Here is a 26,341-nt window from a genome sequence, read left to right as displayed (position 1 = left end):
ATGTTTCCATATCTTTTATATAAGGCCGCCGATCCCGTCTTTCTGAACAGCTGGTCGTATGATAAAGATGTTTAACTCTAAAACTTTTAACGAATATGATGTGGAAGAGAGAGAGAGAAAACAGCATTGCAAGCCGTGAAAGAAGAAAATGCTATAAGCGATAATTCATGTCTGGATAGCGAGGCCACTGGAGAGTCAGTCTGCGAGCGCGCAAAAAGAAATTGAGTTGAGAAGAAGACCAGACAAAGAAAGATGTAGAGCCCTCTCAACGAGCACTTTCTATAGACCCGAGAGACAGCGGAAGCACTTCGAAATCAGTTCGCTGACAAAGATTTTGCCCTATGATGTGGCTGTGTGATTCTGTAAGGAGCAAGAAGTCCTTGGCAAAAGAAGGCTTGGCAAAAGAGCCAGCAATCGACTAAAGATGATAATCCAGCTTTTAGGAACGGGGAGTTGAAACGCTCCACCAACGGGACTATTAGATGAGCTGAACGCTATGACAAGACTTACACTTTTAAATCGATTAGAGTTAGGGGATTTACGGCTTAAATAGCAAAGATGTCGAATTTAATAATCGACTACCAAACCAAAAATGAAACAGAATTAGCAAAGGTTGCGAAATGAGTTGCGACGTTCTCCAGCGGTAGTGCAGCATTCAACGACCGGAAAAGATTACTATAAAAAGCATAAGCAGAGGTTGGGATAAATGATATAGAATGATAAAGTACATTTATCGATGAGCTGAACGGGCTTTGGAAAAAAACTCTATCGAACAACGATCAGAGCGTAAAGCGCCAAATACACGACACGAACATTTCCGCGAACATTCCCGTTATGTCATGTTTCTGCGACCTTTTCTGTCGTGTTTGCCAGTTCGCGCAAATGTTCGTGCGTGTATGGGGAAATAGCTCATAATCGTAGTAATTTCTGAACGGAACAGACGTGCGCGGAAAAGTAAAATGGACAATAAAAAATTTCTGAGTGAATTTATTGAAATGTATAAATCTTTGTCATCATTGTGGCAAGTAAAAAGCAAAGATTATTGTAATAGAATTAAAAATAATAATGATTATGCGACTTTAATCTCAGCACAATTGTTGTCCGTATTCATCGATGTCTGAAAGAGAACTAATGTTCGGCCAAAAGTTCGTATGGTGTATGGCCAAAGCTGCGAACAAGATTACGGAATGTTCGCGGAAATGTCCGTGTCGTGTATTTGGCGCTTAAAAGGAGAAGACACATTCTTCATTCGGAGCTCCGAATGGCAGCAGAATAAGGAGAAAGTTTTGGATATACCAAGCGACGAACGGTTGTAGTATCAAGATGGAATCATACGATAACGTACGTGGCTTCTTGAAGTTTGCTATATACATTAGGGTGGGTCGATTTATTAACCGATATCGCGCCATCGATTTTTCGATAGGATTTGGGCTCAGGAAAAAAGTCCCACTACGCACACCCAAAAAAATAATTTTCGAGCCTGCGAAATTTATTTTTTTTGCCTTTTTTCGACTTTGATTTTTTTCATGACCTACTAAAAAGAGTTTCATTTGATTGTAAAATTTTCATGTATTATTCAAAAAAAATTTTTTTTTTCAAAAAACTGTTATCGACAACGTTTTTAGCGGACATTTTTGGGTGGGACAGGGTATACATATGAAAATTTTTTTAGTAGGTCATGAAAATACCTTAAAAAGCAAACACATATCTAAAACACCACAGCAAACAAAAACTAACAAAACAGACAGCTACACTAAAATTCCTATTGGAATGTAGGAACTACAGAAACAGAACAACAACATCGTCGACGAACTCTACAAAAGCACACTAATTAAGTTTAAAGACAAACAGCAAATTACATGCACAGCACCTAATGCGCCACGACTGTACGGCTTACCGAAAACTCATAAGCCGGATCTACCTCTACGTCCAATAGCATCCTCGGTCAATGTTCCCTGCTATGGTTTGTCTAAATTTGTTGGAAAATTGCTGAACGACTTAATTTCGGACGAGTACAATATAAAAAACTCTTTTAGACTCAAAAATAGGTTGGAGAAGGTTGAAATATGCGAAGACGACTTATTGATATCCTTCGATGTGGTGTCATTATTCACTAACATACCCACATATCTTGCTATCAAAATCATAATGAGTAAGTTTCATCAGATCCAAACAAACATACCGAGAAATAAGTTTCTGGAAATACTGAACTTCTGTCTGAAGGACAATAACTATTTCATGTACGATAACAAAACTTATACGCAAAGCTTTGGAATGCCCATGGGCAACCCCCTATCTCCGACAATAGCGGACGTAATCATGGACGATTTACTCGATGCCACCATTTTACAATTAAAGAAACTTCACAACATAAATATAAAGTTTATAGTAAAATATGTATACGACATTTTTGCTATTGTAAAACAAAGCGACGTTGAGGTTATTCTGAACACTTTCAACCAGTATCATAACAAATTACAGTTTACTATGGAAAAAGAAGAAAACCAAAAGATCCCGTTTTTGGATGTCCTTATACACAGAAACAACAATAAAATTTTTCTCAATTGGTACTCGAAACCTATAGCATCAGGCAGAATAATCAATTTTCTCTCATCCCAGCCGAAAAAATACAAAATCAATACAGCTAAAAATATGATAAATAAAGTTTTAACCCTTAGCCATGAACAATTTACGGAATCGAACAAGGAAACAATTTGCAAAGTGCTTATAAATAACAACTACCCGCGTCATTTAGTAAATAACCTCATTGAACAAAAAACCAAAGAAATTAATAATAAGTCCAAACAAATAACCCTTTCACAAACAACAAATGAGACAAAACGATACCACAGCATCACATACATTCCAAAATTCTCAGAAGAGCTAAACAAAAACTTAAAAGAACACAAACAAGACATATCTCTGGCGTACAAATCAAATTGCACACTCTCAACTGTATACACCAAAACCAAAAGCAAAATAGAATCACAACATAGGAACAATGTCATATACGAAATTAAATGCAACGGAGGAGAGAACAACGACTGCAACAAAATATACATTGGAACGACAAAAAGACCACTAGGAGTGCGATTACAAGAACACGAATCGGATATAAGAAGAAACAAAAGCGGTACAGCTCTTGCGCAACATATACTGACACATGCGCATACAGCTGATATACAAAACGCCAGAATTTTAGACACAGAGAAAAGAGAGAGAACAAGATATACACTGGAGAGCATACATATTTTGAAAAACAGAGAAAAACAAGTAAGGAAGGCTAAGTTCGGGTGTAACCGAACATTACATACTCAGTTGAGAGCTGTGGAGACAAAGTAAGGGAAATCACCATGTTGTAAAAGGAACCTAGGGTAACCCTGGAATGTGTTTGTATGACATGTCTATCAAATGAAAGGCACTAAAGAGTATTTTATGAGGGAGTGTGCCATAGATCTATAGATGGACGCCATTTAGGGATATCGCCATAAAGGTGGACCAGGCCTGACTCGAGAATTTGTTTGTATGATATGAGTATCAAATGAAATGTGTTAATGATAATTTTAAAAGGGAGTGGGCCTAAGTTCTATAGGTGGACGTCTTTTCGAGATATCGCCATAAAGGTGGACCAGGGGTTACTCTAGAATTTATTTTGTACGATATGGGTATCAAATAAAAGGTATTAATGAGTATTTTAAGAAGGCGTGGGCCTTAGTTCTATATGTGGATGCCTTTTCGAGATATCGCCATAAACGTGGACCAGGGGTGACTCTAGAATTCGTTTGTGCTATATGGGTATCAAATGAAAGGTGTTAATGAGTATTTTAAAAGGGAGTGGGCCTAAGTTCTATAGGTGGACGCATTTCGGAATATCGTTATAAAAGTGGACCTGGGTTGACTCTAGAATGCGTTTGTACAATATGGGTGTCAAACGAAAAGTGCAATAAGTGTTTTAAAAGGGAGTGGGACCAGGGGTGACTCTAGAATGCGTTTGTACAATATGGGTATCAAATGAAAGGTGTTAATGAGTATTTTAAAAGGTAGTGGGCCTTAGTTATATAGGTGGATGCCCTTTCGAGATATCGCCATAAAGGTGGGCCAGGGGTGACTCTAGAATTTTTGTGTACGATATGGGTATCAAATGAAAGGTGTTAATGAGTATTTTAAAAGGGCGTGGGCCTTAGTTCTATAGGTGGACGCCTTTTCGAGATATCGCCATAAAGGTGGAGCAGGGGAGACTCTAGAATTTGTTTGTACGATATGGGTATCAAATGAAAGGTGTTAATGAGTATTTTAAAAGGGAGTGGGCCTTAGTTCTATAGGTGGATGCCCTTTCGAGATATCGCCATAAAGGTGGGCCAGGGGTGACTCCAGAATTTTTGTGTACGATATGGGTATCAAATGAAAGGTGTTAATGAGTATTTTAAAAGGGCGTGGGTCTTAGTTCTATAGGTGTACGCCTTTTCGAGATATCTCCATAAAGGTAGACCAGGGGTGACTCTAGAATTTGTTTGTACGATATGGGTATCAAATGAAAGGTGTTAATGAGTATTTTAAAAGGGAGTGGGCCTTAGTTCTATAGGTGGATGCCCTTTCGAGATATCGCCATAAAGGTGGGCCAGGGGTGACTCTAGAATTTATTTTGTACGATATGGGTATCAAATAAAAGGTATTAATGAGTATTTTAAGAGGGCGTGGGCCTTAGTTCTATATGTGGATGCCTTTTCGAGATATCGCCATAAACGTGGACCAGGGGTGACTCTAGAATTCGTTTGTGCTATATGGGTATCAAATGAAAGGTGTTAATGAGTATTTTAAAAGGGAGTGGGCCTAAGTTCTATAGGTGGACGCATTTCGGAATATCGTTATAAAAGTGGACCTGGGTTGACTCTAGAATGCGTTTGTACAATATGGGTGTCAAACGAAAAGTGCAATAAGTGTTTTAAAAGGGAGTGGGACCAGGGGTGACTCTAGAATGCGTTTGTACAATATGGGTATCAAATGAAAGGTGTTAATGAGTATTTTAAAAGGTAGTGGGCCTTAGTTATATAGGTGGATGCCCTTTCGAGATATCGCCATAAAGGTGGGCCAGGGGTGACTCTAGAATTTTTGTGTACGATATGGGTATCAAATGAAAGGTGTTAATGAGTATTTTAAGAGGGCGTGGGCCTTAGTTCTATATGTGGATGCCTTTTCGAGATATCGCCATAAACGTGGACCAGGGGTGACTCTAGAATTCGTTTGTGCTATATGGGTATCAAATGAAAGGTGTTAATGAGTATTTTAAAAGGGAGTGGGCCTTAGTTCTATAGGTGGATGCCCTTTCGAGATATCGCCATAAAGGTGGGCCAGGGGTGACTCCAGAATTTTTGTGTACGATATGGGTATCAAAGAAAGGTGTTAATGAGTATTTTAAAAGGGCGTGGGTCTTAGTTCTATAGGTGTACGCCTTTTCGAGATATCTCCATAAAGGTAGACCAGGGGTGACTCTAGAATTTGTTTGTACGATATGGGTATCAAATGAAAGGTGTTAATGAGTATTTTAAAAGGGAGTGGGCCTTAGTTCTATAGGTGGATGCCCTTTCGAGATATCGCCATAAAGGTGGGCCAGGGGTGACTCTAGAATTTTTGTGTACGATATGGGTATCAAATGAAAGGTGTTAATGAGTATTTTAAAAGGGCGTGGGCCTTAGTTCTATAGGTGGACGCCTTTTCGAGATATCGCCATAAAGGTGGACCAGGGGTGACTAGAATTTGTTTGTACGATATGGGTATCAAATGAAAGGTGCTAATGAGTATTTTAAAAGGGTGTGGGCCTTAGTTCTATAGGTGGACGCCTTTTCGAGATATCGCCATAAAGCTGGACCAGGGGTGACTCTAGAATTTTTGTGTACGATATGGGTATCAAATGAAAGGTGTTAATGACTATTTTAAAAGGGAGTGGGTCTTAGTTCTATAGGTGGACGCCTTTTCGAGATATCTCCATAAAGGTAGACCAGGGGTGACTCTAGAATGCGTTTGTACGATATGGGTATCAAATGAAAGGTGTTAATGAGTATTTTAAAAGGGCGTGGGCCTTAGTTCTATAGGTGGACGCCTTTTCGAGATATCGCCGTAAAGGTGGACCAGGGGTGACTCTAGAATTTGTTTGTACGATATGGATATCAAATGAAAGGTGCTAATGAGTATTTTAAAAGGGTGTGGGCCTTAGTTCTATAGGTGGATGCCCTTTCGAGATATTGCCATAAAGGTGGGCCAGGAGTGACTCTAGAATTTTTGTGTACGATATGGGTATCAAATAAAAGGTGTTAATGAGTATTTTAAAAGGGAGTGGGTCTTAGTTCAATAGGTGGACGCCTTTTCGAGATATCTCCATAAAGGTAGACCAGGGGTGACTCTAGAATGCGTTTGTACAATATGGGTATCAAATGAAAGGTGCTAATGAGTATTTTAAAAGGGTGTGGGCCTTAGTTCTATAGGTGGACGCCTTTTCGAGATATCGCCATAAAGGTGGACCAGGGGTGACTCTAGAATTTGTTTGTACGATATGGGTATCAAATGAAAGGTGTTAAGGAGTATTTTAAAAGGGCGTGGGCCTTAGTTCTATAGGTGGACGCCTTTTCGAGATATCGACATAAAGGTAGACCAGGGGTGACTCTAGAATTTGTTTGTACGATATGGGTATCAAATGAAAGGTGTTAATGAGTATTTTAAAAGGGAGTGGGCCTTAGTTCTATAGGTGGATGCCCTTTCGAGATATCGCCATAAAGGTGGGCCAGGGGTGATTCTAGAATTTTTGTGTACGATATGGGTATCAAATGAAAGGTGTTAATGAGTATTTTAAAAGGGAGTGGGCCTTAGTTCTATAGTGGATATATATAGTTCTATGTGGACGCCTTTTCGAGATATCGCCATAAACGTGGACCAGGGGTGACTCTAGAATGTGTTTGTAAGATATGGGTATCAAATTAAAGGTATTAGTGAGGGTTTTAAAAGGGAGTGGCCCTTAGTTGTATATGTGAAGGCGTTTTCGAGATATCTACCAAAATGTGGACCAGGGTGATCCAGAACATCATCTGTCGGGTACCGCTAATTTATTTATATACGTAATACCACGTACAGTATTCCTTCCAAGATTCCAAGGGCTTTTGATTTCGCCCTGCAAAACTTTTTCATTTTCTTCTACTTAATATGGTAGGTGTCACACCCATTTTACCAAGTTTTTTTCTAAAGTTATATTTTGCGTCAATAGACCAATACAATTACCATGTTTCATTCCTTTTTTCGTATTTGGTATATAATTATGGCATTTTTTTCATTTTTCGTAATTTTCGATATCGAAAAAGTGGGCGTGGTCATAGTCGGATTTCGCCCATTTTTTACACCAATACAAAGTAAGTTCAGATAAGTACGTGAACTGAGTTTAGTAAAGATATATCGATTTTTGCTCAAGTTATCGTGTTAACGGCCGAGCGGAAGGACAGACGGTCGACTGTGTATAAAACCTGGGCGTGGCTTCAACCGATTTCGCCCTTTTTCACAGAAAACAGTTATCATCCTAAAAGCTAAGCCTCTACCAAAATTTCACAAGGATTGGTTAGTTTTTGTTCGACTTATGGCATTAAAAGCATCCTAGACAAATTAAATGAAAAAGGGCGGAGCCACGCCCGTGGCGTGGTTATTGTCCGATATCGTTCATTTTAAATAGCGATCTGAGATGAGTGCCCAGGAATCTGCATACCAAATTTCATCAAGATACCTCAAAATTTACTCAAGTTATCGTGTTAACGGACAGACGGACGGACGGACGGACATGGCTTAATCGAATTTTTTTTTCGATACTGATGATTTTGATATATGGAAGTCTATATCTATCTCGATTCCTTTATACCTGTACAACCAACCGTTATGCAATCAAAGTTAATATACTCTGTGAGCTCTGCTCAACTGAGTATAACAATGAACAAAAAGGAAGATAGCGACGAAATCGCGGCAGCATATTTGTTATGTTTATGATAACAAATCAGTCTGACAAATGTACCTGACATTGATGGTACAGATAAATTATGTTATGTGACTCAAATTTAAAAAATTTGTTGTTATTGTTTAATGTTTTTATATTATATATTTTTTCCAACTTTTCAATGTAAGTGACACTTATACATGTTTTTTATGATATTGTCTCTTATGTATTATCTTTGTTTGTGTCTTATAAAATAAAGATCCTGCCCCTGAGGATGCCAAGGAGATTGGCGAAACGTAGGGAGTTAAGTGGAGAAAAAGTGTATCTTTTTTTCTTGCACTAGCGCACATCAGACCGCATCAGCTTATTAAAAAGCTAACATTAATTAAAAATCAAAGTCGAAAAAAGTTAAAAAAATTAAATTTCGCAGGCTGGAAAATAATTTTTTTGGGTATGCGTTTTTTTTTCCTAAGCCAAAGTTCTATCGAAAAATCGATGACGCGATATCGGTTAACTTTCGTCCATACAAATCGACCCACCCTAATATACATAGCTGCTCAACCCCTATACACTTATAGCACTCTTGCTTTTATTTTGCCCTGAAGAATAGGCACAGCTCTAAATTCACATAGCACTTCCATATGCCCTCTCCTATAAATTCGATTCATATGAAAGTGCTTGAATTTCATATGCAAGTGCAAAGAAAAGGCACTTCCACATGAAGCAATGTACTTTGGTATGATATTCAAATTTACACTAACAAATCGACAACAAAAAATTTCTCACAAAATATTGTAGCACTGAGAAAAGTTTGTATTCAAAATTTATTCATTAAGGAGACCATCAAAATTCTTTAAACATTTAAATATTTTTTTTTTTTTTTTTCAATTAAAAAAAGTTACACTGTACATATAATTTGGTATATGTATTATGATTTGCACTTCAATATAACAGCCCTGGCTATATGCAATAAATAGGCTTTGTTAGGCATGTAGTTTTAGCCTTTGCGAAGGCTCCAAGACAAAAATTTGTATTAGTAATTTTGTTTTAGTTCTTTTAGGCGCCAAAAGTAGTTTTAGACTTACTTGGTGGTCTATATATATCTATAGCAGGCTTCCCACGTATTTGCCCATGTTGATTGGCAGCGGTTTGTACATTGAAAGCAAGACTCCGTCTTTTGTTGATGTGCTGAAAAAACAAGAATAAGAAATACAACTCAGTAGGGTTCTAATATTTGCGTGGATCTGATATCATCTATGACCTTCCAATGTCATTTTAATATGCATTTGGAAGTGGCGCAATGGTTGGCTCTAGTACCGCAGAACAGGGTCTTTGCTAAGCTTAGCCCTCAACTTTGATATCATTTTAGCTTATAGCGTAGTAATGATATGGCTTCCGGCCTAGTAAATGTACCATCGATTAGATTTTCACTATGCGCCAAATCTTGGGAAAAACCTGCTAAGAAATAATTGACTCACATTCCTTCTCGTCGATTTTAACGCCATCTTCAACATCACGAAAAAGTGCTGCCTGTATGCCGCAATTTCTGGCATGGTCTCATGCCTGAGTTTCGAATATTGGGACCACAATTGAGCCGGAGCGTTGGTGCCGGGGTGCAAGATGACAGAACATACTATACACGGGTATGCCGATGGTTCCAACTTAACTGAAGTGGTCAGGTCTGCTGGATGCTGTGTCAATTCAGCCTGCCAGATCACTGCATGGTCTTTCTGGAGCAAATTGTAGCCGTACAGAATCTGCTTGAGCTGCAGTCGCGTCAATATATATTTTATATATGTTAAGAATTCTCATTTATTCTTCTATTTCACTAATCACTGAACTGTCGAATAAATAAACGCAAATGTTCTGTATATAAAATGCTCTTATTTACGGCACTACTATAGTAGTAGATCTTCACAATTTAATGTATTCGCGTACTTCACTTATAGCATGTTAATATCAAAATAATTGACTATCACTTGGACTGCACTGTTTTTATACTTCTAGTTACTTCGTTCGCCTTTTTATGCCAGGGTCTAGATTTTTCGCGTACTGCCTTCTCGATTAGTTGTTTCTTCACTTCGTTCACCTGCTGCATCTCATATTCGCTTTTGTCTTCTATGCATATTTGTGAGTAATGTCATCTGCGCTCTTTGTTACTGTGTATATGTGTGAGTAATACCCTATACGCTCTTAGCTGCTTTGTACATGTGCTCGTTGCTTGTTTATTGCCTCATCTACTTAAATTGTTGTTGTACTTGTGTAGCATGTATTTACTAGACGCATAGTGACGTATCGGAACTGTCAATTATCGCCGCAATACATTGATAGTCAGGCGGCGCTCGAAGCAATAATCTCACACAGTACTTCATCAAGAAGTGTCCTGGAATGCAAATAACCATTATATAGGTAATGGAACGGCCGATTTGTTGGCAAAGGAGGGTGCAGCACTCGATGAGTCGACGGTAGATGGCCTAGTCCGGTTGGGAGAAATCAAACGGAGATATGAGTTGCTTATGATCCATTAAGCAGGAAAGGATCAGGCGCAAATCCCACGAGGTTAGATTCAAAAGTCGCTCATATCTCGCGAAGTTAAAGCTACAGCTATTAAGGGGAGAAGAGTTGCCAGATATTGAGGCAGCAATTAAGCTAGATCCTAGAAAACTTGTAATATATGCCAAGAGGATGGAGTTATTCCATAACAAAAGCGCTAGTGCCTAATTGTTGGGGTTTGCTCTTTGGTCGTCAAACAAATTCTGTCTATGTGAGGTCTTGATTGGCAGGCCAGTTCAATCTGACCTTACCACCACATTGGTTTTGAATGTGGCAACACTTCTCGGAAAAATTCACAATATTAATTATTACTACTTTTTGATACCAACCTGTTGATTTGAGGTGCGCACAAAGCTGCGTTCTCTGAGTATAGCGCCAGGTGTTATATTGGGCATCGGTTGAAATTCTGGTGATTTACGTATTTTATTTTGTTGATTGGTGTGTTGTTGTGACGTTTGTGATTGTTCCACTTTTTCAGCCATTTCAATTGTTGTTGTTTGTTTTACAAATATGAGTTAAACGGTGTGGTGTATCAGTTTTTATTTAAGATTTTTTATTTTTAGCTATTAAACACTGTTTTTATAGAGTGGTTTATTTGTTTATATTTGAAATTAATAAAATCTTTGGTTTTATTTTTCAACACAATTTCATTTTTTTTTTTAATTAAAATATTAATTTTCAATAATTATTAACTTCAGTTAAAATGAGTGTTTTAATTTTTTTTAAATATCACAAATTAATTTGCATTACAAATCTAAATAAAATTTTATTATATATATTTTAGATATATACATAGTATAATTTTGAATGCCTGTTGTTCTATTTACGACAGCGTATGAGTACGAAGAATTTTTAATTGAATCGTCTGAAAAAAGAAGAAAAAACATAAAATATGTGCTTAAATATTCAGTAGTTAAAAAATATATACATTAGACTGGGTCGATTTATTAACCGATATCGCGCCATCGATTTTTCGATAGGATTTGGGCTCAGGAAAAAAAGTTCCACTACGCATACCCAAAAAAATAATTTTCGAGCCTACGAAATTTCAGTTTTTTGATTTTGTTCGACTTTGATTTGTAAGGTTTTTTCATGACCTACTAAAAAGGAATTTTTAAATAATTGTTTACGCTTCACATTAATAGTAAAAGGAAACATTTTATTCATAAGCAACTCTTTACTCTGTCTAAAAACTGCCCGAGAGCCGAATAAGCACGTTAAGCAAATGTAGCGAAAAAAAATGTCTGCTCAGTGATTTGACGTAAAACTCCAACCGTTGAGAGGATCTTAACTACTCTACGGTGCGTTCAGAAAGTTGTTACTCAACTACTGATCCACAGTTGCGTTTTCTGAAAGCGCCCAATGTGAATATTGGACTTATTTTTATGGCAATGATACCATAGTCTCATATTTATTGACACTTTCTTGTGTGTGCTCTGGGATATGTTCACAATTTTGTTGTTGTTTTATCAGCGTATTGATGTGTAAGATCGTGGTTTCGAATCGATCACAATGCCTTAACAATAATTTTTTATCATTATCCTTATTCTTATGATATATTTTTTTCTAATTGCAAAAAAAAATTATTCTTAAGCCCTTGAGCTTGACTCGAACCCACGATCTTACAAATCAATAGGCTGATAAAACAACAACAAAAGTGTTAAAATAATTTATTTTTTATTCGTCATTCGAATAAATTTTACCCAGCTCTGATTTAGTTCCCAAGATTTTAATGAAAATTAAAATAGTTCTTTGCCTGCCATGTACAATTTTTTTATGTCACTTTGCAGGCTTAAGGACCAATTCATGGTGACTTATCTATAACCAAGTAAAACATCTGATCGAACCAACCATTTGGAAATCAATGTAATCGATTAATGGTGCCATACCATAACGGTAACGCCATAACCATACCATAGCCAACCAATTGGTTTTTGGATTCTCGCCATATCCATAACTTAGAAATATTTCAATTGGAGAATTTATTAACTTTTTGTAGATTTTATTGATTGTTTTGGATAAGTTTTGACTAAGAGACTTATTTTTTGTGGTATATGTTTGAAATTTTTTGCGTTTTCTTCATTTTTATGAAGTTTTTTTTTGTAGGTTATGGCATCAATAACTGATGCCAATTTGAAATGGATAAATAAAAATATGGTTACGACTATGGAAGGAGGTTTAACTGGCCCTTTATACTATAACGTCATCTTGCAGACCTTTTCAACTTAACCGTAAATCCACACTAAATAGAAATTATCAAAATCCAATACTAAAATTAACGATTCGTCACAGCTTAGTCATGTTTAAGATAGATTATTGAGTGAAGTGCATTTTTAAAATAAAATATATTTAATTAAAATATGCAAAATATATGCATGAAGTCATCAAAGCGGAATCGTGCAGTGAGTCATTATGAAGCCACATCGCCATTTTTGGACTACTCAGTTTTCTTAAATTTTTGTATGTGCAATTCTCTTTGTTGTTGCACACATTTGTAGTTTGCTAATCTTTGAAACTGGTTATAATGTTATGCCTTCACGGTAAAAGCTACTAAACCTACTTTTCATTCAAACCTACAATTGAAGACCGATTGAAAGAGAAAAGATTTCTGTTTATTATAATATATTTGTACTAACCGATTATTTGGTATGAATACCAGATGCATAAAGGAGAAATAAATAAGCAGCTGTTCGTGAAAATTCGAGACCTTAGTAGAAATGGGCGAGCGAGGTAACCGAGAGTACAAGAGCAGCGCAAGCTTAGGAATAAGAAATCAGTTTGATTTTAAAACGCTTTTAGTGAAGTAAGCGAGTATTGTAATTGTGAGGTATTACTACGAAAGTAGTGTAAATAAAGAACATTTTGCGATACTGAATATTTATGTTATTTATTCAACATTTCAGAGGTTCCAATGTTATCAGAAGCTGCAGATTAAATAGAATTTTCCCAATTCGTTACAATATTATCCATTGGTTGCTTGGTTAATGTGGAAAGTCGCCCCTGATCCCACAACCTCTGAAATATTTAATAAATTAATGAATGGAAGAAAACTAACGAATGTTCCGTTTTTCCGCCGCCGAAATTTTGTAGCTTTGACATGAGCTACTGTGTGCCAATCCCATAAGTGCCTCATAAACCCCAGTTGTTCAGAACTCGATGAGCACTTAACCTAATATGAATACATCATTTCTATTCATATTACGAATGTTAAAAATCTCGCATTAAAATGCACTTGTTGAGTTTCGAAGGCGCTTCTGAATAAACGTGGTTAGCGGTGTCGCAAAGACTTCTGCTCCAACACCGCAAGCCATTTTCGAAGTGATTGCTTAAGGGCCAAACTGGAAACCCGTTTCAAAAACCAGGACCAATGTTGTTAAATAACTTCGTCCTTTTGGCAAGTACTAGAAGCTTTCTAGAACCTATGCCACATGCTGCTTTTAGATCTGAGAGCTGTATCACTCTTAATAGCTGGAGTCTCAGCCTGGCAGGCGCAGGGCATGAGCACAATATGTGCTCTATCGTTTCATCTTCCAACCCGCACTTCCTACATCTGCTGTGACTGACCAAACCTAATTTAAAGTCGTGTGGCACCAGAAGGCGGTGTCCAGTTAGAATACCCCGTCCGCAGTCTAGTCTAAGTCTGTAAGACCTACACATGATCTTCGACAGTTTAGAGCACCGCCCGTGGGTCCACGCCTTTCCTGCTTGGTCGATCATATATAACTCCCACCTTCTCTTAATCTCGCCCGATAAAATCTATATCGAAATTTCGAAAAATCAAAAAATGCGATAGTTCATTACCAAAGATAGATAAAGTGATGACACCTGATATGTTGTTGTTGTTGTTGTAGCGATAAGGTTGCTCCCCGAAGGCTTTGGGGAGTGTTATCGATGTGATGGTCCTTTGCCGGATAACACCTGATATGTGGGTTGACTTTATGATGAGAAATATAAACTTGGTAAAATATTGGATAATAAGCGTGGCACCGCCCGAAATGTGGTGTAATGTATGTGTAAGAAAATTTAAAACTGTTGCAAGTCGTGAATCAAAAGCCATTGAAAATTTGGCATGGATTTTGTCCTTGCTTTTATATGCACACCTTGGTAAATTAACAAACCCGGTAAGCGATCATGCCCAATTATCCCCAGCGGGTTAGGGGCTTAGAATATACCCGTGGCAGGTATGACCGTCGCAAGAGGCGACTAAAATACTAAACTGATTCCAGGGGTTGTGTAGCGCAACCCTTCAAGGGGTTGCCAGCGCAATTTATAGCTTCTCCAACCCAATTGTCAACCTCACTTAAACGTGGCGAATCCTGTTTCTTTAGCAGGCGAGGCACTGGCGACCCCAAGTTCCTCATGGATCTAAGAAGTGGGAGGCCGGTATGGCCTAAGAGGCTTCATGTGGTCATACTAAATCGTTCCCGAGATGGTCGGGCTGCTACCTTAATGTTGCTTGTTACCGGAATGTACCGAATCTATATCCGTCAAAGGACGATCAACATCGATAACACTGCCCAAAACTCAAGCCCAATTAAAAAAGTGAATGTTTTCAAAGTTTAATGGCAACACAAAACTCAGCACCCTGGCGGTATATGTATTAGACTGGATCGATTTATTAACCGATATCACGCCATCGATTTTTCGATAGAATTTGGGCTCAGGAAAAAAAGTTCCACTACGCGTACCCAAAAAATAAATTTTCGAGCCTGCGAAAGTTAATTTTTTTTACTTTTTTCGACTTCGATTTTTAAGGTTTTTTTCATGACCTACGAAAAATATTTTCATTTGATTGTAAACGTTTTTAGCGGACATTTTTGGGTCCAACAGGGTATACATATGAAAATTTTGTAAGTAAGTCATGAAAAAAACCTTAAAAATCAAAGTCGAAAAAAGTCAAAAAAATGAAATTTCGCAGGCTCGAAAATAATTTTTTTTTTGGGTATGCGTAGTGGAAATTTTTTTCCTGAACCCAAAACCTATCGAAAAATCGATGGCGCGATATCGGTTAACTTTCGTCCATACTAATCGACCCACCCTAATATGTATACTACGTACATAGCTATGCAAATTATACTGATATTTCACCTTACTAGTGATATGGTGTAGCAAAGTACGAATATTTATGAAAAAATAAAAACTTGAAAAAAGCGCGTGGCACCGCCCACGTTTAGGAGAAGAAGATTATTTAAAAAGTCGTAGTATCACCTCGCAATTTTGTGGATTTATGGTTCTTAGTACTTTATTTAGATCTAAGAAAATTTCGTTAACGACCACTTCCACTTTTTTTTTTTAAAAGGGGTCCTTAAAGTTTTAATCATTATAAAACTGGCATTCGTCAGCTTCATAAGACTAGGTGCTAAGTCAACTTTTTATAAAAAAAGTGTTTTTAATGCAGTACGATAAAAAATTTAAATTATATAGATTGCAAAATGAAAAAATGGAAAAAAATTGTTTTTCCTTTCATCTGGCAATGATGTACAAAAGTGCTAAGTCATCGTTGTCAAAAAAACGCGCAAAAATGCTAAGTCAGCTGTTGTCAAAAAGAGCGCGCTAAGTCAAATCGTACGTCCTTTGTTGTAGTGTCCCTAAATTGCACTACTTTAATAGTTTGATTTGAAAAAGGTAAGAAATTGTTATTACTTAATGCAAAAAAGAACTTTCTACAAAAAATATTATTTAATAGAAGAATGCGATGAATACTGACGACAGTAATGACAATAACTATGCAGCAGGTGTCTGCCTTCAGTGCACCGATGATGACAATTATGGAATTGAATCTGTTGATGGAGTAGTAGGACTGGTGCTGTATGGATTCAATAGTGGTTCTGATGATTCTTTCAATATACCGAACTGCTCTAAAAAGCGACAGAAAAGAAAGCAAGAGCAAAACAGCGCATGGATTCAAATATCAAATAAAAAGCGACGAGAAAAAGGCAATTGCTTCCATGGAAAACGGAAGGAAGATGGGGTGTGGAATTACAAAAAGGTGTGGAAAATTTGCAATGAATTCATATTTCTGGGACATGGACTGGAAGCAAAAAAAAAAAAATATATATGTGTATGTTGGTACATTCTGTAAAACCTTCTCATCCACCATACCATCCATCGTACCGATCCTGATATGTCCAGAATAGTTCGCAGTTTGAAATACCATTTCAAAGTCAATAATGAAAATGTGGTTGTTCTTAACTGGGTCAAGAAGCCTTTGAGCGCCACAGCAATGTGCCAAAAAAAAAACAACTACAAAACAAATCCGATTATATTATGTTAGTGCCATATATGTAATACTTCTACATCACTACTACTGAACTGTGCAGCCTGCCAAACATTACAGTACAGATATACAAGGAGAGAAGGAGACAAAATCTCAAGGCTGTCGTTAAATTTTTGTAAAAAAGGGGCTTAAATATAGCCGTGTTTTTTAACACGCGCGTATACGTTTCGTTTTCGCGTGTAAAAAACGCCTATCTTCGCTTAGATAATGCTTGGGAGACCCATCTAGCGGCTGTGGTTAAAGAACTAGCTACAGCAACAGGGTGTACCGAAAAGCGGAGACGCAACGCTCTGATGGCCATAGGGTATAACATATAGCTGAATCAGTTGCGATGAATTGTGGACACACATAGAATACATAGAATTAGTGTAGAGGGTGAAACAAAGACACATATTTCAGTTACATCTGAGTATAATGCGTATTGAAATTTAGTAGGAAAAAATTTATGCGCAGCAATTTCAGAGGTGTATTTATAGTTTGTCGCTTAGCAGTCAATATAAAGTTTAAGCGTAAACGGATATACGCGTGTTAAAAAACACGGCTTATATGTATATTTCAACAAGCCGTCTTGCTTCTATCAATATTGTACATTAGGCTATTTCGTTCTCCAAAAGAAAAAGTAAGCTTTTGTTGTTCATTAGTATTGTGATGAATATTAGTAACACTAAGTGCTACTCACATCACTAATCTGATACTAAGTAAATAAAGCCACAGCAGCAATAAAGCTAGCTGCCACACTTCTATGTACGTAAACAAATTAATCATCATGTACACGCATACATACAAGGAGCAGAGAGATCCTCACAAAAGCATGTCATCATCAGCTACTACTTCGCTCACATATATACACGCATATGGTTACACACTACAAATACACGCATATGGCTGGTGACCAGGTAGAGGATTCTATAAGAAGAAGCTGAGTAGTCCGTCATCAGTTTGATTTAAGCATGTTATCAGTTGCGAAGTGATGTTTTAGTGCGAAGTACTTTCAAAGTAATCTAATAAAGACCATTTGGTAATACAGAATATTGGAGTGTTTTATTCAACAGTTTAGCGATACGAACGTAAGCAGAAGGTTGCAAATAGGCGGAATTTCACTAACTTCGTTACAGTAGTATAAAATGTTTATTGTTGTAAGAACTCCGCAGAATAGCATTACCGATTTGTGCTGAGTTCGCAGATATTCGTATGTAAATGAGCCCTTAATGACCAAAAAGCGACAAAAAAAGCAAATAATGCCAGCTTACAACTAAGAATTTCTCATGCACAGAATTAACAGTTACAAAATATGCGTTGGCGCCACGTATAAAAAGTGATGCATTCTCCAATAGTATCATGGGCTATCACATAGCCATCGAAAATTTATTTAGCAATGACATCTTCAATAATCACCAGACACAGCTGTGTAAGGAAGTAATAAGTTTTTATTTGGATATTTGTTTGTTTTTTGAAACGAAAAAATGCACGGACGATAAAGAGTATGTTAGAAAAAAATTTACAAAATTGATATTATTTCAACACCAATAGCAGCCAGCGCAGTACTCATATTTTGTTTACTTCATTAAAAATTTACTTCATTAAAAACACAAAATAGGTAAAATTTTGAAAATGTTTATACATATATCTTTTGTTCAAGCTAATTCACTTTAAATTATTTTTAACAAGTAAGGAAGGCTAAGTTCGGGTGTAACCGAACATTACATACTCAGCTGAGAGCTATGGAGACAAAATAAGGGAAAATCACCACGTAGGAAAATGAACCTAGGGTAACCCCGGAATGTGTTTGTATGACATGTGTTAATGAGTATTTTAAAAGGGAGTGGGCCTTAGTTCTATAGGTGGACGCCTTACGAGATATCGCCATAGAGGTGGACCAGCGTGACTCTAGAATTTGTTTGGACGATATGGGTATCAAATGAAAGGTATTAGTGAGTATTTTAAAAGGGCGTGGGCCTTAGTTCTATAGGTGGACTCTTTTTCGAGATTTCGCCATAAAGGTGGACCAGGGGTGACTCTAGAATTTGTTTGTACGATATGGGTGTCAAATGAAAGGTGTTAATGAGTATTTTAAAAGGTAGTGGGCCTTAGTTCTATAGGACGCCTTTTCGAGATTTGGCCTAAAGGGGTGACTCTAGAATTTGTTTGTACGATATGGGTATCAAATGAAAGGTGTTAATGAGTATTTTAAAAGGGAGTGGTGGTAGTTTTATATGTGAAGGCGTTTTCGAGATATTGACCAAAATGTGGACCAGGGTGACCCAGAACATCATCTGTCGGGTACCGCTAATTTATTTATATATGTAATACCACGAACAGTATGCATTTTTCGCCCTGCAGAACTTTTTCTTTTTCTTCTACATAATATGATAGGTGTCACGCCCATTTTGCAAAATTTTTTTCTAAAGTTATATTTTGCGTCAATAAACCAATCCAATTACCATGTGTCTTCCCTTTTTTCGTATTTGGTATAGAATTATGGCATTTTTTTAATTTAACGTAACTTTCGATATCGAAAAGTGAGCGGAAGGACAGACGGTCGACTGTGTATAAAAACTGGTCGTGGCTTTAACCGATTTCGCCCTTTTTCACAGAAAACAGATATCGTCTTAGAATCTAAGCCCCTACCAAATTTCACAAGGATTGGTGAATTATTGTTCGACTTATGGCGTTAAAAGTATCCTAGACAAATTAAATGAAAAAGGGCGGAGCCACGCCCATTTTGAAATTTTCTTTTATTCTTGTATTTTATTACACCATATCATTACTGGAGTCGAATCTTGGCATAATTTACTTATATACTGTAAAGATATAAAAATTTTTTGTTAAAATTTGACTTAAAAAAAAAAATGTTAAAGTGAGCGTGGTCGTTCTCCAATTTTGCTGATTTTTAATAAGCATACATATAGTAATAGGAGTAACGTTCCTGCCAAAATTCATCATGATATCTCCAACGACTGCCAAATTACAGCTTGCAAAACTTTTAAATTACCTTCTTTTAAAAGTGGGTGGTGCCATGCCCATTGTCCAAAATTTTACTAATTTTCTATTCTGCGTCAAAAGCTCAACTCACCCACCAAGTTTCATCGCTTTATCCGTCTTTAGTAATGAATTATCGCACTTTTTCGCATTTTCGAAATATTCGATATCGAAAAAGTGGGCGTGGTTATAGTCCAATATCGTTCATTTAAAATAGCGATCCGAGATGAGTGCCCAGGAACCTACATACCAAATTTCATCAAGATACCTCAAAATTTACTCAAGTTATCGTGTAAAGGGACAGACGGACGGACATGGCTCAATCAAATTTTTTTTCGATACTGATGATTTTGATATATGGAAGTCTATATCTATCTCGATTCCTTTATACCTGTACAACCAACCGTTATCCAATAAAAGTTAATATACTCTGTGAGCTCTGCTCAACTGAGTATAAAAACGTTTAAAGAAATACTTGTTGGGATGTATGTGTAAGTATATTTTTATACATGTATATTTGAATTTTTTTCATTTCAAAAATATGAATTCTTCGCCTTGTTTTTTTTTCTTTCTATTTATGTAAATAATGTACTTTGTATGGCTGCAACCCATGTTTAAATAATAATTACATCAAGCCTGTATTGTATTTGTTGGCCTTTTCATTGTTTAATCGACTAAACTGAGATTTTATAACAATTATTATGCAGAAGTTGGGTAAAGAGGATAGTGACCCGTTGAAACCCCTTTAATACTTTTTTTAAACACGCTACTACAATTCACTAACACTAACAAAGCCCGCGCATGCGCAGAAGATACAGTTGCACAGTTTCAGCAAATAATGATTGACAGAAAATTTGCACATTAGGAAGATAGAAAGGTATTGATATAGAAGTATTATATATATGGGGAGTGCAAAGAACGAAAATCTTCACACAACTTTTAATATTTAAGGCCAGGGTTTTCAGTACAACTTTAAACTCCAGTTAAAGTTGACTAGAGTTTAATCCTGCCACATCGGCCGCTTAAGCTGAGATGAACAGCAAAGTTTTAAATTATGGAACAAAGTTAAAGTGGCAAGGTGAACACTAGTGAACTTCAACGGGAGTTTACACTCGCACTGAAGAGCCTGGTCTCCTGGTGGTATTGCAAAATTTCGAAATCAATTATGAATCCAAGAATTAGATGCGCTGAATATTACGTACAGGGTTATTGGAGTCCAACATTTAAAAGTGACATATGCCAGCCTGGTAACAACATGATTAATACCGGTTACGAAAATGACAACAAACACCTGTACTCTTTCCATATTCTATTTGCAAAAGATTTTCGGGTGGTAATATTACCAGCAAAACAGCTGGTAACGACTAATTACTATGCAGGAAATAGTTCTGTGCAAAGAGAAAGCAATAAATCATGTACACATATTTTCAAGTTGTTCTAGCAGCGGCCAGATACCTAATTCCGCAAGCACTTTCTCATGGTTCTATTACCATGCCCATTATCAAGCCTCTTCAGTGGCTTGCATTTAGTTTACAATGTTGGTGATGTTGAGAAAAAGTGTACCCTCAAGTCTGCAGTGTGTGGCAGGACGGGTTTGTTGTAAGCGCAAGGGTGTGATATTTCACAAGATCTGTAGTTTGCTACGTGTGGCAGGACGCCACCTCCATGCCAATATTTAAAGGGCAAATAATGTGTAGGAGGTAATAAGGAGGTTGCCCTGCTATAAAATAAAATAAATACATGTAAGGCGCGATAACCTCCGAAGAGATCTAAGGCCGAGCTTCTCTTCCAATTTGCGTCGTGCTCCTCTTGCTTTTCCCTACAAGTTGGCCGGACGGGACCTACATGTTTTATGCTGACGCGAACGGCATCTGCAAGGCAGATGAGTTTTCACCGAGAGCTTTTCATGGCAGAAATACACCCGGAGCGCTTGCCAAACACTGTCGGTTGTCCTGCTATAACGGGTATAATAATTACCATACCTAGTGGCAGACCTGCAGAGCTACAGAGTAGTGTACATCAGTTTTCAAACCATATTAATCCCTTCTTATACTCAGCTGAGCAGATCCCACAGAGTATATTAATTTTGTTCGCATAACAGTACCCCGTAACAGCATAAACTAATCGAGATAGATATATACTTCTATATATCAAAATGATCTGCGCGAAAAAAGAAATTCATTCCTGGGCACTCATCTCAGATCGCTATTTAACGAAATCGGACTATAACCACGCCCACTTTTTCGATATCGAAAATTTCGAAAAACCGAAAAAGTGCGATAATTCGTTACCAAAGACGGATAAAGCGATGAAACTTGGTAGGTGGGTTGGACCTTATGACGGAGAATAGAAAATTAGTAAAGTTTTTGACAATAGCAATTTGGCAGGAGCGTTGCTCCTATTATTATATGTGTTCTAAATAAAAATTAGCAAAATCAGATGACGAACACGCCCAGGAAGACAAATTTTAACAAAAAATTGAATATCTCTACAGTATATAAATAAGTAAATTATTTCAACATTCAACTCCAGTCATGATATGGTGCAACAAAATACAAAAATAAAAAGAAATTTCAAAATGGGCGTGGCTTCACGTACTTATCTGAACTCACTTTATCTTGGTATGAAATCCGACTATGACCACGCCCACTTTTTCGATATCGAAAATTTCGAAAAATGAAAAAAAAATGCCATAATTCTATACCAAATACGAAAAAAGGGATGAAACATGGTGATTGGATTGGTTTTTTGACGCAAAATATAACTTTAGAAAAAATTTTGTAAAATGGCTGTGACACCTACCATATTAAGTAGAAGAAAATATTAAAGTTCTACTGGGTGAAATCAAAAGCCGTTGGAATCATGGCAGGAACACTGGTCGTGGTATTACATATATATATATATAAATTAGCGGTACCCGACAGATGATGTTCTGGGTCACCCTGGTCCACATTTTAGTCGATATCTCGAAAACGCCTTCACATATGTATACAACTAAGGGCCACTCCCTTTTAAAATACTCTTTAATACCTTCCATTTGATACCCATATAAACTCATACAAACACATTCCAGGGTACCCTAGGAGCGAAACTATACGTCAGCTATTGTCCACAGTAACCAGCTCAATAATACTGTACGCAGCACCAGTGTGGTATGGATCTAAACGGACCCATCAAAAATATATATTAGCAGCGTACCGACTTGCTGCTTTAAGAATAGCAAGGGCTTATCGGACGGTGTCCGACGACGCGATCCTGGTTCTAACCCGGAAAATCCCAGTGGACTTACTGGCAAGCGAAATGGCTGATCTGTATTACACTAATATCGAGCGACCATCTGAAGAAGCCAAGAAAAGAGCAAGGACACAAACAATAGCTAAGTGGTAAGAACGGTGGGAGGCCCCGAGTAAAGGGCGTTGGACCTTCACACTAGTTTGGAACGTAGCTCAATGTAATGAGCGGAAGCACGGCGAACTGAACTACCATCTCACGCAGAGAGTGAGAGAGTTTAAAGAGTGTTTATGGAAGCGTAGGATAGAGGAAGATCCTCATTGCCCAATGTGTACTACGGAGTTAGAAAACGCAGAACACGTCATTTTCCACTGCCCCCGTTTCCACGAGGAAAGACTCGCCTTGCATGGAGTCTTTGGGGAGGAACCTACCACGAGAAATTTAGAATCACAAACGTGCATCAGGAAAGAGTGCCGGACTGCAGTGAGCAAAATGGCATTTATAGTAATGACACGCCAGATGGATGCTGAGAGGGAGCGCAGAGAAATGCGCATGCGAAGCAGTGGTGATTAAATCGACACTCAGAGCAAATAGCGGGAAACTGGACGCAGGGACAACAGTAGGCTCTTAAAAAATGAGAAATACGGAACGCCACCCTGAAGTAAAGCGAAAGTGGTACCGGGGTGGGCGAAAGTTCCAAAACGGGCTGTTTTTTAGCCTACGGACACACGGTTGCTGCGGCGGCAGGAATTATGGTGCATTAGGCATTTTTCAGCCCCCCCCCCCCCCCCCCCCCCCCCCCGCAAAAAAAAGTGTTACCCTAGGTTCATTTTCCTACATGGTGATTTTCCCTTATTTTGTCTCCAAAGCTCTCAGTTGAGTATGTAATGTTCGGTTACGCCCGAAATTAGCCTTCCTTACTTGTTATATACAAATTTATTCGAGTTTTCATTTCATTCTCTATAATGCATTTCTTATTTTTGGCAGCAGGACTACAATCGCAGCGACGAATGGTGGTTACAATTTCCGGCTATTAAAACAGCTTTAAAGTTTACCGGTAACTCTCAGAATATGAGCGTTATGTGGGTTTCAGCTTGACAGGCTCGGTCTTATTATATCTTTCATTCTCATTCAATACAAAAAGGAATGTTTTTTTTTTGCTAACCTATGATAAGTGGTTTAAAACCCACTATAAAATTTGCAAATTTAGCGGTCAAGATCGATTTACAAATATACTGACATACAAACTATGTGTATACATACACAATATATGTTATGTATGTACAATAGACCGATTCAAAAAAATATTGTTCAGCCAAATACAACTTTCATACTAAAATCCGTTTCACACAGCAGCCGGTGCTATCTACCAGAGATTCGGAATTTTCTTTCCCGGCCAAGGGCTGTCATTTCAGTGTAACCCTATTTAATTTGTTGCGTCCCTCGCACGAATTGTCACCTTGGAGCAGTTCTTTGCAGTTGGACTGCTTCATACCCTCCTGCTTCGGGAATGTATTGAACCCAACCCCGGTCCTAGGATATTGGCCGTGTATCACATGCAAAAAATGATTGCATCGTTCGAAGTATTTTGGGCTAGAACCCAACTTTCGTCCACCCCAAAACTTCTACAAAACTTTTGTGGCTTTTGCCACCGTTCTAGCAGCAACGCTGCCCTGCAGGCCACATCGACTACCCGCTGTTGCGGCAACTCCAGCTCACATGGCCGCTCAAGCCAATCACTACAACGTACGTAGCATGGATAGAAGCAACCCCGAATATCAGCCTTGGCCCCGTCTCGCCTTTCCTTTTCCGGCACACGCATTCAGGAAGAAGTGATTCATCAACTACTAAGTCCCCACCCCACATTCTCCGTATTCCAGCTAAGAATAATTGTGATAGCGACATCACTCCAATGCAGTCCATGCCTTGGCTGCTGCCACCTTCGTAGATGTTCGGGGCTTAGCCGTCTGACGGGCGCGTTCGTTGCACAAATACCAGGCCAGCCAAAAGCCTAAATCGTTCAAGGTGTGCCCACTTGCCACTAACCCTCAGAGTGAAACAAGCTAACGAAGGTAAGTTAACCGATATCTCACTCCTTTTGCCGCTAGCGAAGACATTGGAAACCGTTGTGCTCCCTCACTTCACTGCAAATCTTTCCTTAGCCACCCATCAGCTTCCGCAAAATGGATAACGCTACCACTGCGCTAAATGCAATGGTCGGCAAAGCGTTTAGTAAAGAAACCTCAAACCATAGGAGAATTGAACAGTAGTGCCACAGGGTGGGGTCCTATCCCCACTTCTGTTTAATTTCTACATATCAAAGCTGCCTTCCGCACAAGATGAAGGACCTGGAATTGCAATAGACTAGAATAATTTTCACCTCGCGAGACCTTACACAATTATCTACCAAATCCAAGGCCACTCTGTTTACGATGTGAAAGAAACTGATGACGCGAATATTGGGCGTCAGTGTCGATGGTGTTACGCTACCGACTGTAAGCCATTCAAAGATATTAGCACTAACGTTCGATAACACTCTCCCCTTCAAGGCGAATGTCTCCGAAATTGTATCTAAAGTGCAAAGTCGCAGCAAAATTCTCAAGCCGCTTGCCGGCAGAGTTTAGGAAAAGATAAAGAAAAGCACACACACCGGCCGTACATGTGCTACGCATCACCACTCTGCTCGCCTGATCCAAAAACCACACACTGGAAAAGGCCGCAGGTCTGCCAAAATGCTAGAGCAGAATTGCCTTGGGATATATTCTTAAACCCCTTGAACATCATCTTCATAGAGAGGCAAAAGAGCTCTTTAATGAGCATAACGAAATGCTGAACATCAGTTACAAACCGACACACCCTAGCAAACAACTGCTTGATCTAGACCCACCTCCTAGTGGTATAAGGAAACATCCCCGTATGCACTATGATGAGATCAAGAAGAGAGTACATAACTGGCTTCTTCGTGTCACATTGTTTGTCCGCGATGGACTCCTAAGTTATTTAACCGATTTCAATAAAATTTGCACACCGTGTGCAATTTTATCCAACTTGAAAGGATAGCGTTCCTGTGAAGTTTATTTCGGGGAAGTGGAAAAGGGACCGATCTATTCGAACAAACTCTATTCACGGTTCGATTGCCTGAAATTTCGTAAATATAGTCCTTTGATTATATTAGTATTTACGACACCTTTTTGCGGGAAGAGGACCAGAGGCCGATCTTTTCAAATACATTCTGTTCTTAGTTCAATTTACCTGAGCAATTAGGTAGCCCTTTGCCTAGATTAGTATTTATGACATTTTCTTCCGAGAAATGGAGCAGGGACCGACTGGGACTTGGA

The 26,341-nt window shown here is 38.1% G+C and overlaps 1 protein-coding gene across 14 annotated transcripts in view; it reads right to left on the bottom strand.

Moving 5' to 3' along the window:
• Positions 1–26,341, bottom strand: part of LOC137239784 (uncharacterized) — an 88,814-nt gene that overhangs the window by 43,088 nt on the left and 19,385 nt on the right. For all 14 annotated transcript variants that reach the window (XM_067765443.1, XM_067765442.1, XM_067765438.1 and 11 more), the window contains 2 exons: positions 10,846–11,381; positions 9,049–9,151 (listed from right to left, as the gene is read on the bottom strand). In XM_067765443.1, coding sequence (XP_067621544.1) covers positions 9,049–9,151; positions 10,846–10,998 — 256 coding nt within the window. In that variant the 5' untranslated portion in view covers positions 10,999–11,381. The remainder of the gene's footprint in view (positions 1–9,048; positions 9,152–10,845; positions 11,382–26,341) is intronic.

This window comes from Eurosta solidaginis, chromosome 2, assembly GCF_040869045.1.
Source record: "Eurosta solidaginis isolate ZX-2024a chromosome 2, ASM4086904v1, whole genome shotgun sequence".
Classification (NCBI taxonomy): Eukaryota; Metazoa; Arthropoda; class Insecta; order Diptera; family Tephritidae; genus Eurosta; species Eurosta solidaginis.
Note: the sequence above shows the minus strand (reverse complement) of the source record. Positions and strands in the feature narration are given on the sequence as shown.